Source organism: Monodon monoceros, unplaced genomic scaffold (assembly GCF_005190385.1).
Source record: "Monodon monoceros isolate NGI ecotype Baffin Bay Population unplaced genomic scaffold, NGI_Narwhal_1 Super_Scaffold_18, whole genome shotgun sequence".
NCBI classification, from domain to species: domain Eukaryota; kingdom Metazoa; phylum Chordata; class Mammalia; order Artiodactyla; family Monodontidae; genus Monodon; species Monodon monoceros.
The window spans coordinates 142391675-142409673 of NW_021703774.1; the positions used below are offsets into that span (position 1 = coordinate 142391675).

General features: G+C 45.0%; 1 protein-coding gene across 1 annotated transcript; it reads right to left on the reverse strand.

Moving 5' to 3' along the window:
• Positions 1-2515: 2515 nt before the first annotated feature.
• LOC114897983 (putative inactive cytochrome P450 family member 4Z2) lies at positions 2516-8110 on the reverse strand. The gene is given in 6 exon segments (XM_029227009.1): positions 2516-2675; positions 2739-2847; positions 2850-2862; positions 5559-5611; positions 5614-5662; positions 8093-8110. Coding segments are annotated over 6 exon segments (402 nt in total).
• Between the last annotated feature and the right edge of the window lie 9889 nt (positions 8111-17999).

The window sequence follows — 17999 nt, forward strand, 5'->3', positions numbered from 1 at the left end:
GCTCAGCTTCCCTGCCCCTGAAAGCCCCACTGTCCTGCTGAATGAGGCCCTCCTGGGCCTCCTTTTCTTCACCCCAGTTCTTGATGTCCCAACACTGGCTGGCGTTGGGCAGAAGGTCTGGTTCTTGGATCTCTGCACTCTTATACTGCCTCTGTCTGGATGACCCTAGTCATTGTGCCTCTCCCATCAAACCACTGAAGCAATGGACAAACTCCCAGGAGTGGGATGTCTCCATCAAAGAATATGAGCATTTCCGAGGCTCTTGTAAGGTACGTGCTCACTAGTGGTTTCCTTAAGAGCTGAATCCAGTTTACATTTAATCAGTTCACTGTAGACAGTGGGGGTGGGGGTGGGGGAAGATTTCAGTTTGCTTTGAGGCCAACACTTTCTAAAGGGCTGTTCACGAAGTACAGCACTTTCTTTTTGCCAGATGTCTCTTCTGTCCTTTTATCCTCTCTCCCTATTCCTTGCAATATCCTGAACAGCCACCAGATGGCAGAGCTCACACAGTTCCTGGGATGCTCCCTCCTGCACCAGCAAACCCCTTTTCCTGTGTGTATAGGGGAGTGTGCCCAGGCTGGGGGTCTGAGTGTAGTGGCCGTTGATAGGTTCCCTGGGGAGATGTGGAGGTGGCCCAAATGGAGAGATCCCTGGCTGGAAGTCAGGGCGTTGTGTGTAAGGGCAGTTCTTCAGCCCCAATCCATCAGGAGCTCAACAGATTGACCTGAAGCGAAGAAAGTTACCCACAGTAGTAAAACGAAAGTGACAAGAAAGTAAAAGGAAAATGAAACAGAAAGCGCCTGGATGGGAAAAATTAAAAGACATGTTGATTCCCGTATTTTGTACATGTAGCTTTTGTGTGAGCAAAGGGATGGTAAAATTGCATGGATTATGGGCCTTAGGGGATCTAGAATAGAGGTAGAGAAAAGAATTTTCTCCAGTTGGAAGGCAGCAATAAATCATTTTATGATGCTGGAAAAGCTAAAACACCGACCAGATGTAGGTATAATTGAAATAAAAAGATAGGGAAAAAGAGAGTAAAAGTTGACTCTGAGTTGTCTAGTTTGAGCAACTAGGCACATGGAATATTATGTAGGTAATAAACATGACAATGAATAGTGTGTGAAAAATACCATTGCGCTGAATTAAAAAGAGGAAACTTCTTTATGCTAGGTAATAGCGCAGATCCTCATGAACAAGTAATGGGAGAGATCTCAGAGAAAACTGGAGTTATTGTTTCAATATAGTGGTTAAGAGCACAGACCCTGGAGTTTAACTACTTGGGTTCAAATCCTGGCCCCAACATTTACCGGTGGTAAAATTTCACCTCTTTGTGCCTCAGTTTCTCTAAAATGTACATAATACTATGACCTTCATGGCAGAACTGTTGAGAGGATTAAATGAGTTAATACATGAAAAACATATAGAACAATGCTTACCACCTAGAAAGTGCTATATAACTGTTTGCTTTTTTATTACAGAAGTAAAGCTGATTTTGTAGGAAACAATTAATTGCTGTTGGGCAACTATAGTAGCACAGCTGCAATAAAATACTGCTACAGTTTAATTGGACTACTACAGCTGCCCAAATCAAAGCCAGCACTTGAAAGAGGGTTAAGATTAGAGGGAGCTGTAGAAAAACACCCAACATAGTCAAAGATAAATTTTGGCCTATTCCTTTATTTGTCTGCATACGGTATTTGTCTTTCTCTTTCTGACTTACTTCACTCTGTATGACAGACTCTAGGTCCATCCACCTCACTACAAATAGCTCAATTTCACTCCTTTTTATGGCTGAGTAATATTCCATTGTATGTATGTGCCACATCTTCTTTATCCATTCATCTGCTGATGGACGCTTAGGTTGCTTCCATGTCTTGACTATTGTAAATAGAGCTGCAATGAACTATTGTAGTACATGACTCTTTTTAAATTATGCTTTTCTCAGGGTATATGCCCAGTAGTGGGATTGCTGGGTCATATGGTAGTTCTATTTTTAGTTTTTTAAGGAACCTCCATACTGTTCTCCATAGTGGTTGTACAAATTTACATTCCCACCAACAGTGCAAAAGGGTTCCCTTTTCTCCACACCCTCTCCAGCATTTATTGTTTGTAGGTTTTTTGATGAAGAATGGCCATCATTAAAAAGTCTACAAATAATAAATGATGAACCACACATGCATGCCCAGGACTGATCCAGAGGTCCTGCTTTGTCTTCCTACAGAAATTTGCTTCCCTTCACATCAGTAGTTCTTCACAGCTGAAGCTGGTGCATAACAAATGAAGCAAAATATAGGGATGTTTGCTTATTAGTTCTAACTCTAAATATTACAAAGTAGATACATACTCAATAATACAATCTCTCTACCTACAATTTATGTAGCAGGTTCATCCAAAGGGTACAAATAAGGCTTTTCTGAAAGATGACCCTGCCATATGTCCATGGCAGACACAGAGGCTGTGTCTCAGACAATGGAATGTCTCACAGAGGACTCAGGCGATGCAAAGCCCAGGACTAACCTGTATACTGATGGACCACTTGGCTAGATTTAGAAAAGATGTGGCCTTGAGAGCTGAATTTGAAAATCAGTTCGTTGTGATACAAAAGGCTGTACATGTGTTGGTGGGTGAGTTTGGTAAGGTTGAACACTGCTTCCAGGTAGAATTGGAGGGTCCTGGAAGAGGCAAGATGGGACAACATGTTAGTGGGTGACAAGTACTTTCCCTTGGCCACTGACTTGTCAGTCTGTATGTTGCCCTGCTGGCTGAAGGCACACTTCACAATGGTGTCCAGGGCCTTCAGGGAGACTTGTTCAAAGATCTCTAGGTGTGGGTCTTGGGCAATGATCCCTCCCATTTGTCCTGGGGCTGGAGATGAAGATCATGATTATACACATGCCCCTCTGCTCCTAATTTCTAAGTTCTTTTGTGTCCCTTGGTTCAGGATGTGCTCTTCCAAGTTATGGAGGCTTGAGTTTGAACCCAGCTCTGCTTCTAATCTGTCTTATAATCGTAAACAAACTGCTTAATCTCTAAATCTCAATGTCCTTACCAGTAAAATGGGGTTAATAATACCAAAGTCGTAAGACTGTAGTATTGGGTGGGCCAAAATGTTCGTTCGTTTTTTTGCGTAAGACGGCTCTAGTAGCACTTAGTCGTCTTTAACTTCATTCGAAACAATTTTGTTAGATTGTATGTGACAGCTGTCTTTTCAGCGTGCATTTAAAAAAAGACTTATCAAAATCGGTGAATTTTTGTGTAGCCATTTTAATATTGAAAGTGGAAGAAAAAAAGCAACATTTTCGGCATGTTATGCTTTATTATTTCAAGAAAGGTAAAAATGCAAAAAGATTTGTGCAGTGTATGGAGAGGGTGCTGTGACTGATCAAATGTGTCAAAAGTGGTTTGCGAAGTTTCGTGCTGGAGATTTCTCGCCGGACGATGCTCCATGTTCGGGTAGACCAGTTGAAGTCGATAGCGATCAAATCGAAACAATAATTGAGAACAATCAATGTTATATCACGCGGGAGATAGCCGACATACTCAAAATATCCAAATCAAGCGTTGAAAGTCATTTGCACCAGCTGGGTTATGTTCATTGCTTTGATGTTTGGGTTCCACCTAAGTTAAGCAAGAAAAACCTTCTTGACCATATTTCCGCATGTGATTCTCTACTGAAACGTAATGAAAACGTTCCATTTTTAAAACAAATTGTGACAGGCGATGAAAAGTGGATACTGTACAACAATGCAGAACAGAAGAGATCATGGCGCAAGAGAAATGAACCACCACCAACCACACCAAAGGCCGGTCTTCATCCAAACAAGCTGATGCTGTGTATATGGTGGGCTTGGAAGGGTGTCCTCTATTATGAGCTCCTTCCGGAAAACCAAACGGTTAATTCCACCAAGTACTGCTCCCAATTAGACCAACTGAAAGCAGCACTTGACGAAAAGCATCCAGAATTAGTCAACAGAAAACACATAATCTTCCATCAGGATAATGCAAGACCGCATGTTTCTTTGGTGACCAGGCAAAAACTGTTACAGCTTGGCTGGGAAGTTCTGATTCATCTGCTGTATGCACCAGACATTGCACCTTCGCATTTCCTTTTATTTCGGTCTTTACAAAAAATTCTCTTAGTGGAAAAAGTTTCAGTTCCCTGGAAGACTGTAAAAGGCACCTAGAACAGTTCTTTGCTCACAAAGACAAAAAGTTTTGGGAAGATGGAATTATGAAGTTGCCTGAAAAATGGCAGAAGGCAGTGGAACAAAAGGGTGAATACATTGTTCAATAAAGTTCTTGGTGAAAATGAAAAATGTGGCTTTCATTTTTACTTAAAAAACCAAAGGCACTTTTTGGCCAACCCAATAGTATGAAAGGATAAAATGAGCCTGACATGTAGTAAGTGCTTAGTAAAGTATGTGCAATCACTGTATCTGTATGTGTATCTGTATTTTGCTTTGATTTTAATTTTAGAATATGAGGTGGGCATGGTGACAAGTGTCAGAAATGATGGCGCTGTGGTGCACTGGAAAGCACGGGGCCAGTCAGAACTGGCTTAAATCCAAGTTTTGTCATATACTGAAATGAGACATACTTAGGTGATCTCATGCCTCTGAGTCCCTGCCTCATTAATACGTCTCTGCGACTACAGCTGAGGTCCTGTGTGTGGAATTACCTCACCCAGTGCCTGGCATCTAGTGGGTGACCAGTAAGGACAAACAACTATTGTTGTTTCCTCAGTGTTTGAACTCTGTAAGTTGGTGGCAAACCGCATGAAAGCTTGGAAGCTTCTGTCTCCTTCAGTGCTTCACCGGACCCAGCCTACAGTACACAGAATTCAGCCCTCTGAAATCACAAGATCTTTCCTGGGAGTGAATGAGTTTTGTTGCTTCTCTGGGCTACCTGAAACATTAACAATTTGTAAATCACTTAGGCTTTAAGTTCTCACAGTCACCTCATTCAGGACGGCTAAACAGATCGAAACTCCGAGAGGAGGGGCTTGGAGACTCAAAACTGTCTTCTCTATGGGTCCTCCTGAAAGCCTGTGAATCGTCTCCTGCCTCAGCTGAAGCTAAAGCTCCCCTTTTGCCCAACCACAGGGCTGTCCTCTGTTTGACGTGCCATATCTATAAATCCTTTCCATTCTCCAAGCCCTAGCTCCAGTTGCTTATGGAGTCTTTCCTGATTGCTCCTGAGCAACGACTCCCTGCCATGTGGGCATTCCTACTCCTATTTTGTCTGAGCCATAGATGAGATGCTTTGCTCTTCTGCCTTGTTTTCTCCCAATGTGGTGAGTCTGCTGGACTCCGTCACTCCTTCATTCAAGTAACTCTCACTGAGCACCTACCCCAAAGGCATCCCTGGAATAGGTGCTGGGTATGTAAACGTGGTAAGACAAGGGCCTTGCCTTCGTGATGCTAATGGCCCAAGAATCATATAACCCCACAAATAGCTATGAGCATAGCTCTGAGGGAGCTCAGAGTCTCTTGTACCATGTGCTTGGTAGCACCTCAGTCCAGAGGCCTGGTAGAAATGCTCTCTCCTCCTCTTACCAGCTTCATCTGTATTTTCTCAGATATCATGGTGATGAAAATTTTCAGAATGTGATGTTGAAGCCAGGTCTTACAATCTGGCGGTACTGTAGCCACTTAGAAAACTATGCAGGGTCACCAGTCCTCGACCTTATGAAATGAGAAGGGCAAATACTGAGATTGCAGCCCAGGGAAATGAGGAGAGACTGGTGCCCAGGCAACAATCCTCTGTCTATGGCCCTGGAGGGGAGAAGTCAGAGTGAACAGAGCTCGAAAGAGTGAATGAGGGTGAGTAGACATTACATTTTGGGAGTTAGGTCCAAACCATGTTCAATTAACTAGTAATTTCACATCTTAGTCATTTCATTCAGCTTGACTCTGAGCTGCTGCTCAAAACCAGGGTGGCATCTCCTTCTCTAAATGCACTGTGGTACCTGGAAGAGTGGCGCCTTTCTTCAGACCCTTGTTCTTTTTTTTTTGCGGTACGCGGGCCTCTCACTGCTGTGGCCTCTCCCGTTGCGGAGCACAGGCTCCGGACGCGCAGGCTCAGCGGCCATGGCTCACGGGCCCAGCCGCTCCACGGCATGTGGGATCTTCCCGGACCGGGGCACGAACCCGTGTCCCCTGCATCGGCAGGCGGACTCTCAACCGCTGCGCCACCAGGGAAGCCCTAGACCCTTGTTCTTTGAACAACCTGATTTTATTGCAGCAAGTGACAGTGGCTCCTGAGGCTGGTGCACAACCTTTCCCTTCCCACGGTTTGACTGTTCCGTAGATTCCATAAGAAGCCAATAAATTATATTTTTGCCTAGTTTAAGTTGTGTTTTTTTCACTTATAATTGAAATAGTCATGATTAAAACAAAACTTACGAGAGTTGCACTTTTAAAAGATCACTGTACAGTTTCCCCTTCTTTGCCCCTTTAGCTCTGGCCACTGCTGTGGTATCAACTCCGTGTGGGCCAGTTTCACTTGGGCACAACTGCACAGCCCTCTGCTGGTGCCCACACTACTGGTGAGCTGTGTTGTTGTTGATGCCGAGGTGTGAGATGCTAGAGACCTGTTCAGTGTCCATGCAGGTATAACCGGGTACAAGGAAATTAACTCATTAAGACGCAAACCCTTGAGCAATCAGAACTGAGAGTTGGTAAGTAAATTCACCCCTTCCTTGCCTACATCGGTTGCCCTAAGAAGCTTTAAAACTTATAAGTCCTCTCCAAAGATGGTCCCATAACATCAAACAGTCAGTCAACCTTGATGCTAAGCACTGATCAGATCAGTCACACTCTTGATCGGTTTTCCTTCGTACGCTGTCCCAATCCCTTTCCCCCTTATTCCTGCTACCTTGGATTTTGCTCTCTAAATGAAACAGCAGCACATGTGGCTTGCCTCAGTCTCTGCTTTCAGGGGAACCTAGGCGAAGATGTTTTGGTGGTCAAGCAAAGCACAGATTGGATCATGGTGAGAGTGGATGCAGAAGGCCAGTTAGGAAGAGACCAGGAAGGAAGAGGCTTGAACTTACTTAGGTGGTTGCAATAGGATGGAGAAAAGTAAATGGATTCATATAATAAGGTAAAGGAGAGGGGGGAATCAGAGATGATATATCTCAGGCCTAAGCAAATGCATGGCTGGTTCTTAATCTTTGGCCTTTGATCTCCAATTTCACTCATGTATATATTCTGCTCTCTAATGCTGGGTCTGGGTCTCTGCCTACCATGTTTTAATACTCCTTTTCCACCTGGCTTCCTGATGGGTCCTGACAATAAGGAGGAAGAGAGAAGAGACTTCCTATCTGTTTTTCAGGTTCTCTCAGCATCACCCCAGCCTCCAGCTTCTTTGAGCACTCCTTGCACCAGCCATACAATGTCGTCTCCTGAGACATCTGAACACAGCTGCACAGAGCTTCCCTGCTGGAGGTCTGAGCGCCAGCCCTGCGGGCCCCTCCCCTGAGCTCTTACTTTCTGAAATCCCATCTCTGCCCTTTGTTACCTCAGCCCTAAGGGTGGTAAGTGCTTCCCCTGGGTTACCTCACTGTACTCTTTTTTTCCCTCTTTCAGTCTTGCAAAACCTATATTAACTATTACCTGTATTTCTTTTTTCTGTCTGAAATACCTAGTGTGATTTCTGTTATACTGACTGGTCCTTAAACGTTACAGTTTCATTCTTGTAAGCTAAAGGCACAACTGATGAGACGCTACTGTGTGCATCATGTAAATAAAAGAAAATTCATTTTCTCTTTTTAAGAAATACATTAAACAACATGTTTCTAACAATTACAAGCAGCTCTCCCTATTTCCTTCCCGCATTCAGCCCTGAACTTCTGAAATGCACACAAATGGAATCTTTGCAAATTAAATATTGCTTTCCCACCGACTGACGCACTCTTTCCAGAATGACTTTCTTTCCCTATTGAAGCATTTTCATAGAAAATAGTTTTATGATATTATACTAAGCATAAAAATACATGCTAATCTAGAGGCTTAAAAAACTCCTTTCCGGAATTGGAAAAATAGAGAAAAAGAGTACATTAAGGGGAAAACCTTCTGGCAAGGGATACCATCTTGTTCCCATGCATGGAGAAAGGGTACAATTGTCAACTATTCCTACTGTGCAGGCAGAAAGGTACTTTCTTCCCTGTTTCCAAAACAGGTCAGAATAGGCGATGCAGCAATAAAAATGCTATTTTCAAGGAGAAAAAAATCACAAGCAACCACAAATTCTGAAAATAAAGCCAGTAAACGTCTCAGGCTCCCATAGGAAATGAAACAATTGATTGCCCACCCTATGGCTGGCACTGTGATATGTCTTTGCCTGCATTCTGTCATTTCTTCTTCTCAACAACCTTCTGAAGGAAGTTTTGTTATGCTCAGTTCGACAGGAAAAAACTGAAGCTGATGGAGGAATTCACTCAGCTATTAGGAAAGGGAGCCAGGATTTGAAATCAAACATGATTCTGATTCTAAAGCCAGTGACCTGTTCGTCTGTTGTGACCTGTGGGGTTTCTGGAGGTAAAAGCTTTAGTCTGGACAGATGTACCCAACTAGATATCCCTTGCCGTTTGACAGCAGTAGGGGTGGCTAAAATTACTTTATAGAGGCCCTTCCATTTTGGCAATAGTTGGTCTTGGCAGGACCCCCTCTTTCCAGGTTTTAAGAAGAACTTGGTCCCCAGGGTTTATTTGTAAAGGAACTGCTCCTTCCTCTGCAGTTTTAGTGGGAGCTGGCTGTGTCTTGTGGGCCTAGTCCTGGATTGCTTTCTGAACCTGTCCTAGTTTAATAATATATCTCAGGGCCTGGTTCACTTCCACATCCAGTAGAATGTCAGTAGTTAGAAAAGGCCTCCCGTAGGTCATTTCAAATGGGCTAAGTCCCAGGCCACCCCTGGGGGCTACACGGACCCTGAGGAGTGCAATAGGGAGCAAATTGGTCTAAGGTCATGAGTGTCTTGGCAGAGCTTTGCTAAGGTTTTCTTTAAAGGATGGTTCATTTTCTCTACCTTCCCTGAAGACTGGGGGTGCCAAGAGGTGTGTAGCTTGCAGTCTATCCCTAGGGCCGTTGTGAACCCCTGTGTGATTTTGGCTATAAAAGAGGACACATTAATTGCTCTGGAGGGACTTTGGAAGTCCAAACCGAGGAATTATTTCTTTTAAAAGGGACTTACAGACTTCCATAGCCTTTTCAGATAGGTTGGGGAAGGCTTCAACCCATCCTGTGAAAGTATCAACAGATACCAGATGGTATTTATATCCTGATCGTGGGGGCATTTGGGTGAAATCTAACTGCCAGTCTTCTCCCGGATATGTCCCTCGGTGTTGAACTGGCCTGAGTAATGAAGGGGGGATTGGATGGGCCTGTGGGTTATTACGGGCACATAAATCACAGGCAAGTGTTACTTGTTTTATTGTTCTTTTAAGCCCCTTCCCTGAAAAGCCTTTTGCATCAAGTTCCATAGCGCATCCCTCCCATAGTGGGTGGCATCATGTAAGCTCTTTGTGAGTTTCCATTGTTGGGCTTCAGGGATTAGAACCTTATCCTCCTTTATATACCAGCCTGTGCTTCCCTTCTCATAGCCCCATTTCTCAGCATTTTCTTGTTCCTGTGGAGAATACTGGGGAAGGCTAGGGAGTTCGGAGGAGCCAATCACTAGAGCCATAACTTGCTCAGGTTCCTGCAGTCGAGCTGCCTGTTTTGGAATTTACAATTTGCAATTTGATCAGCTTTGCTGTTTCCTTGGCCCCTAGAGTGGATTACTGCCACCTGGGTGGGAAGCTGCACTGCTTCTAAAAGAGCCAGGATCAAATCTTTATTATGTTTTTTGTTAGTTAGTTAGTTTGTTTTTGTTTGTTTTGTTGTTGTTTTTTTGGCTGCGTTGAGTCTTCGATGCTGCGTGCGGGCTTTCTCTAGTTGTGGCGAGCAGGGGCTACTCTTCGTTGTGGTGCGCGGGCTTCTCATTGCGATGGCTTCTCTGGTTACGGAGCACGGGCTCTAGGGGCGTGGGCTTCAGTAGTTGTGGCACGTGGGCTCAGTAGTTGTGGCTCACGGACTCTAGAGCGCAGGCTCAGTAGTTGTGGCGCACGGGTTTAGTTGCTCTGCAGCATGTGGGATCTTCCCTGACCAGGGATCAAACCCTTGTCCCCTGCAGTAGCAGGTGAATGCTTTACCACTGTGCCACCAGGGGAGTCCTTTATTTTGTTTTATGGGGGAATTTCTAGCGGTTAATATTCTTCTTTCTTTCTGAATGGCAGCATTAGCACGTGGAATCCATATTTAGAGTCAGTAAAAATATTTCTTTTCCTTCCCTAATTGCAAAGCTCTCATTAATGCAATTAGTTCAGCCTTCTGGGCTGATGTCTGGTGTGGCAGGGTCTTGGTTTCTATGATGTCATCTGGACTAACTATGGCATACCCCGCCTTTCGGGCTCCCATTTCTACAAAACTGCTCCCATCAGTAATCCATTCGACCTCAGGGCTTTCAAGAGGCTCACCTAGAAGATCAGACCTGCTGGAGTAAGTTCATTCTCTGGTCTCTATACACTGATGCAGTAAGTCTCCACTCTCGGCCTCTGGAAGCAGAGTTGCTGGGTTCAGAGTTAGGCACACCTTTAAGGTAATGTCAGGGGTGTCCATTAGGAGGGCCTGATATCTTGTTAACCTTCCTCCAGTCAACCAATGATGTCCTTTGACTTCCAGCACAGACTGTACCTGATGAGGGGCTGACACATCAAAGTGTTGTCGCAGGGTGAGCTTGGAAGCCTCATTAACCAGCAGGGCTGTGGCTGCTACTGCCCGCAGGCAGCTTGGCCATCCCAGGGCCACTGAGTCCAGTTGTTTTGAAAATTAAGCCACTGGCGTCTGATCCGGTCCCAGCTTTTGGGTCAGGACTCCTAGTGCTATCTCTGACCTCTCGTGAACAAATAGGGTAAAGGGCTTGTCCAAACTTGGAAGCCCCAGTGTTACTCAATTCAGTCTTTAGAGTCTCAAAGGCCCGCTGGGGGTCCTGATTCCATTGAAGGAGTTCCCTTTCTCCTCCTTTTAGAGCCTAATATAGGGGTCTTGCTATAAGGCCATAACTTGGAATCCAGATACGACAGAACCCAGCCATCCCGAGAAAGCCTTGGAGTTGCCTCTTTGTGGTTGGAGATGGTAATGCACTAATTGCTGTTTTGATCTATGGCTAGGGCTCATGCCCCTGGGGTCAAAACAAATCCTAAATATTGAACCCGTTGCTGTGAGATCTGAGCCTTGGTTGGAGAGACTTTATATACCTTTCTTGCCAGAAAATTTAGGACCCTAATAGTATTTTGATCTGAATCTTGTTTGGTCTCACTATTTATCAATAAATCATCAACACCCTTCTCAAGGCTCAGTTCCCTTGCTAACGCATTTTCAAAAAGATGAGGGCTGCCCTGAAAACCCTGCGGAAGCACTGTCCATGTATATTGGTTAGCCTCCACGGTGTCAGGGACTCTCCATTCAAAGGCAAAAACATATTGAGAGTCTGGATGTAGGGGAATATAGAAAAATGCATCCTTGAGGTTTAAAACAGAAAAATACTGAGCACTCCCTGGCACTTGGGTGAGACAGGTCTATGGATTTGGCACCAATGGGTGAATAGGGATGACTGCCTCATTCACTGCTCGTAAGTCTTGCACAAACTGATACTCCCCGTTAGGCTTCTGAACAGGGAGGATAGGGGTGTTACAAGGGGATTGGCAGGGCCTAATGAGTCCGTGTTTTAGGAATTTGCTGAGCAGCGGGTGGATTCCCCTCAGGGCCTCAAGCTTTAAAGGATATTGTCTCTTCCAGGGGTATTTTTTTCCCAGGTCTTAACCTTATTTTTATTGGGGGAACACATTTTGCCCGAGGTATCCCAAACTGCAGGATCTACTTATTCTCTAATTTCTTTTCCTTTTTTTTTTAACATCTTTATTGGAGTATAATTGCTTTACAATGGTGTGTTAGTTTCTGCTGTATAACAAAGTGAATCAGCTATACATATACATATATCCCCATATCCCCTCTCTCTTGCATCTCCCTCCCACCCTCCCTATCCCACCCCTCTAGGTGGTCACAAAGCACCGAGCTGATCTCCCTGTGCTATGCGACTGCTTCCCACTAGCTATCTTTTTTACATTTGGTAGTGTATATATGTCCATGCCACTCTAATTTCTTGGTGCATGTCTTGGGGAATATTTTGATGCCCAAGAGGTGGGTCATTTGGGGCTACTAATAGATGCATTCTCTGTTTGAATTCTTTACCTCCTTGGACTTCACCGTGTCCTAAGAATATACTAGCTCCTAACTTATTTAGCAAGTCTCTCCTGAGGAGAGGGACAGGGCATTCTGGCATATACAAAAATGAGTGAGCAATAATAATGGACCCAATTCCGCAGGCAAGGGGAAACATAAATCGCCTTACCTTTGGCTGTCCATCAACTCCCATCACTCTACAGTCACGCCTGGAGAGGGGGCCAGCTGGCCAAGTCAGAACAAAGCAGGTGGCTCCAGTGTCTACAAGAAATTCAGTTCCCCTGCCTGCCATGTCAAGGGTGACCTGAGGCTCCGCTGGAGTGATGAGGATGGATTGAGTGGGATCTGGAGCCCAGCAGGCGCTTGGGCCCTGTCAGTCGGTGCGCAGGAATCTATCATCCAAGAGATTTGCAAGGAAATGGGGCCGGTCGGGGTTGCCCCTCGGGCGTCCCGCAGGACAGTGCTCAGGACGTTCCCTCTTCCAGTACCCCCCTTTCTGACAAAGGCACGCTGGTTTGGGCCCACGCGGCTTCTTAGTGGTCTGTCCAGCCTTCTTGGCCCTCCAGAGTCTCCTCGATGTGGTGGGTGGATCAGAGCAGCCAAAAGCTGCCTTTTGTTAATTAGCCTCTCATCCTTATTGGCCTCCTCCGTTAATCTGTAGTTATAGACCTTGAAGGCTTCCTCTACCAAGTTTGACACTGGGGTTTGGGGCCCAGCCTCAAGCTTTTGTAATTTTCTCCAGATATTAGGAGTAGGCTGGGTGATAAAGTGCACGGCCAATAGTGTCCTCCCTTCTAAGGACTCAGGGTCTGTATTGGTGGACTTCATGAATGCTTCTGTCACCTGGCTCAGGAAAACTGCCGGGTTCTCATCTTTTTCCTGTGTAACCTCTTGGACCTTATCATCATTTACAGGCTTCACCATACACCTTTTCATTCCTTCTGATAGACAAGTAATATAATGTCTCATCCTAGCCTGGCCTACACGATCTTCACAGCCCCAGTGTGGGTCATGATCTGGGATTGCATCCCCACCCACCTGATAAATTTGGTGGTATGGACTGGCTACCAGTAAGCCATCTGCGCGTTCCCTGGCCTTTCTCAGTATATGCTCCTTGTCATCTGGGGTGCAACAGTGGGCCAGAATAACCATGATGGCCTGCCAGGTGAGAGATCACTTAAAGGCACAGAAACTCACACAAGCTGTTATCAAAAGCAGCGTTCCAGGACAACTCTGTTCTTTTATGAGAGAGAGAAACCAAATCCAGTCTTGCATCAGCCTACTCTTAATAAAATCCATTTACCTAATTAAATTTAATCGAACCTTAGAAAATCCTGACCACATACAAAATTGTTTCCTCAGTGCAGTGTTCGTCTTCCGCAAACCTTCTGTAAATTTCTGTAGCCATAATTTGTCCCTCATTCTTTCCCCATGGAGAAATATCCAGCTCTAGCACACGATCACCCTTTTTCCTTTTGACAAAATATATTTCCATTCCTCATACCTTCTTTTCTGAAAACACGCATCCTACTTTCCTTAAGCCACCATGAACTATCCTACTTATTTATTTATTCATTTATGGCTGCGTTGAGTCTTCATTACTGTGCGTGGCTTTCTCTAGTTGTGATGAATGTGGGTTACTCTTCATTGTGGTGCGCAGGCTTCTCATTGCTGTCGCCTCTCTTGTTGCGGAGCATGGGCTCTAGGTGCACGAGCTTCTGTAGCTGTGGCTCACGGGCTTAGTTGCTCCACGGCATGTGGGATCTTCCTGGACCAGGGCAAATAGCTTAATTTCTCTCTCACAAGAAGACAAAAGTAGGTAAATTTAGACCTGTTTAGCAATTAATGTTCCAATATTTTACCTTATTTGAAATGGCCTGACTATTCAATTAGTTCCTATGATTTAACTTAATTTAGTTTCAAATTTACCAAAATTTGGAGCGACTTGTTTTAGATGGATGTTTCCAAGACATAATTATTCCTGTAGAGGTTACCAAAAACTTCTTATCCCAGTACTTTCACTTAAAAATTTAATGATATCAGGTTACTTCCCCTGTTGACACATTTTATAACAGAAACAAATGCACTTATTGACTTCCAGGAACCTTAGGTACAATGAAAGTATTGTACTTAATGTTGATGACTCTAAAGACAGGTCTGTATTAATTAAACCCACAAGCTTAAGTTAGACAAGTTAATTTCTACAGAACCAGAGATTTCATAGTTTTCCTGCTTGAATTTAAAATGGCCCTCTTTTTCTTTTTTCCCTCGGTGTGGGGGACTACAGATGGATCAGGTACTTCCTGAGAGCCCAGGCAGAATAGTTACATTGCAAAGGCAGAGGCGGAGATGCAAGCCCCTTGATCCCGGGAAAGAACAGTTATGCCGATCACAAAACTTAGAGACACAAACAAGAAGTTTCAGGATAAAGTGGATGGAGGGTAGGGGTGAGGACCAAGGGAGAGGTAAAGGGAGGAGGGACAGAAAAGAATGTCAGAAAAAGAGAAAGAGACAGAAAGAGAGAGATTGCCCTTTCAACCTGCCCCCGCGGGTGTCCATTCAGGCACCAAACAGCGCTCTTCCAGAAAGGGCCAGTGAAGAAGGGAGCCCACGGGGGTGATTAAGCCCGGAAACCAGCCAGTTGTATGTTGTCTGTGGGACTCTCACCCACATGTACACCAGTATATAGAAATCTGCCCCTTCAGCCCGTTCCCAGTAGGACTTTCCTTGGCGGCAGGAAAATAAAGGTGAGAATATTGGGATGATAGGGCTTCCAGCCATTCCACGATATGAGGTTTGAACATCTATCGCTCTCATAATCTCTGGTCAGGGAGAGCCCTCTGGACCACGGTCTGCACGGCATGAGGCGAGCCTCTTCCACCTCTGCCTGTCACCCGTCAAGGTGAGCCGTTGCCGGCCAGAGGGAGCAGGTCTCACAAGCTGAGAGGATTGATGCTGTAGCTGCCTGACGTCCACTCTCTCGGAAGGACAGGGCAGAAGGAGGAGAGGACGGAGAGAGGAGAGGACTGAAAGAGAAGTAGAGAAATTTCAGGAGAGGGAAAGGGACTAAGGGGAAAGGGAAAATGGTGAGGGAAAAAGGACGAAGGGAAGGGGAAAGTGTTGTCTGAATGAGGGTACTGAAGCCCCCAGGGGCCAGGAAGTCAGACTTACCAAACGTGGTGACACTGAAACAAGAGGTTCAGGTGGCCGCTTGTCACCCGCTGTGAAGCTGTGTTCGGTGGTCCCAGAGGTGCCCAGATCCTCTTCCCAGACAGGCACAAGGAAGGGCCCAACGTTGGGCACCACAAAATATGTAACTGACCAGGGCTCTTGGCCTCCTTAATCAATAGAAGTTGATCAGAGGCCAGACAAGAAATGCAGGCAAGGCTTTACTGGGGCCCCTGCTGCAGTGGGGGAGCGGGAACAAACAACAGGTTCCCTTGCTTTCTCGCTCCCCGAAGGGGGTCAAGCTTGTTTCTTACATGGGGTGAGGGTAGGGGTGTGTCCAGGGGTTGGGCCAGAGGGTGGCTTAAGGTGGTCTGCCCACCGCTTAGGTGGCGTCGTGTGCAGGGGGCATGCGCAGCACCCTGCTTTTCCTCCTGACACCCTGTTTTTAATCTAGGCTCTTCAAAAGTGGCAGTTGGGGGTCAGAAGCAAAAGCAGGGTGCTGCCCATGCCCCCTGCACACAACACCGCCTAAGGGGTGGGCAATAAGTGGTGCTGGGAGAACTGGACAGCTACATGTAAAAGAATGAAGTTAGCACACTCCCTAACACCATACACAAAAATAAACTCCAAATGGATTAGAGATCTAAATGTAAGACCAGACATTGTCAAACTCTTAGAGGAAAACATAGGAAGAACACTCTTTGACATAAACCACAGCAAGATCTTTTTTGACCCACCTCCTAGAGTAACGGAAATAAACCCAAAAATAAACAAATGGGACTTAATTAAACTTAAAAACTTATGCACAGCAAAGGAAACCATAAACAAGACAAAAAGACAACCCTCAGAATGGGAGAAAATATTTGCAAATGAAACAACAGACAAATGATTAATCTCCAAAGTATACAAACAGCTCACGGAGCTCAATATCAAAAAAACAAACAATCCAGTTAAAAAATGGGCAGAAGATCTAAACAGACATTTCACCAAGGAAGACATACAGATGGCCAAGAGACACATGAAAAGATGCTCAAATCACTAATTATTAGAGAAATGCAAATCAAAACTACAATGAGGTATCACCTCACACTGGTCAGAATGGCCATTATCAAAAAAATCTAGAAACAATAAATGTTGGAAAGGGTGTGGTGGAAAGGGAACCCCCCTGCATTGTTGGTGGGAATGTAAATTGATACAGTCACTATGGAAAACAGTATGGAGGTTCCTTAAAAAACTAAAAATAGAACTACCATATGACCTAGCAATCCACTACTGGGCATATACCCTGAGAAAACCATAATTCAAAAAGAGACATGTACCAAAATGTTCATTGCAGCTCTAGTTACAATAGCCAGGACATGGAGGCAACCTAAGTGTACATCGACAGATGAATGGATAAAGAAGATGTGGCACATATATACAATGGAATATTACTCAGCCATAAAAAGGAATGAAATTGAGTTATTTGTAGTGAGGTGGATGGACCTAGAGTCTGTCATACAGAGTGAAATAAGTCAGAAAGGGAAAAATAAATACTGTATGCTAACGCATACATATGGAACCTAAAAAAAAACAATGGTACCGATGAACATAGTTGCAGGGCAGGAATAAAGAGATAGGCATAGAGAATGGATTTGAGGACATGGGGTGGGAGGGCGAAGCTGGGGCGAAGTGAGAGTAGCATCAACATATATACACTACCGAATGTGTAACGTATAAAACAGTCGGCTGGTGGGAAGAAGCAGCCGCATAGCACAGGGAGACTGGCTCAGTGCTTTGCGATGACTTAGAGGGGTGGGATAGGGAGGATGGGAGGGAGGGAGACGCAAGAGGGAGGGGATGGGGGACACGTGTGTGCATGGGGCTGATTCGCTTTGTTGTGCAACAGAAACTAACACAGTACCGCAAAGCAATTATACTCCAAAAAACATCTATTAAAGAACCCACAAATATTAGAAACTATCAAAACTGCTTTATCAAGGGATTTTGCCCTCTCTTTTTAAGAGTCTTTGTGTACAACTACCTTCAGTGGGATAGGGACAGTGGGAGGGAGGCTCAAGAGGGAGGGGATATGGGGATATATGTATACATATAACTGATTCACTTTGTTGTACAGAGAAACTAACACAACATTGTAAAGCAATTATACTCCAATAAAGATGAAAAAAGAAAAAAAAAGTGACAGTTGGGTTTTTTGGTCTCTTGGTATATTTTGCTCAGAATTTGCCCCAACTGTGCATGGACATAGTTATTTTTAGTCCCATACACTTTCTTTGTATTTTGTTGCTCGAAGAGAGGTGTGACCAGGTGCAAGCATTGCAGCGCTACAGCAAAGGGTCCCAGGCCCAGCCTGTCTCTGTTGGGCCCCTCTAAAGATGTAGCGAGGAAGCGACCACACAATAGCTGGGAGGCTCCTTCCCTGACAGGTGCCCGGGGTGAGCTTCTTCCCTCTGAGCCTTTGGAGACGAGCCCTTTCTCCTGACTCAGCTGCCATGGGAGCCTCAGGTGACAGGCGGGTTGTGGGGCGTGAGGGACCCCAGAGTGTGA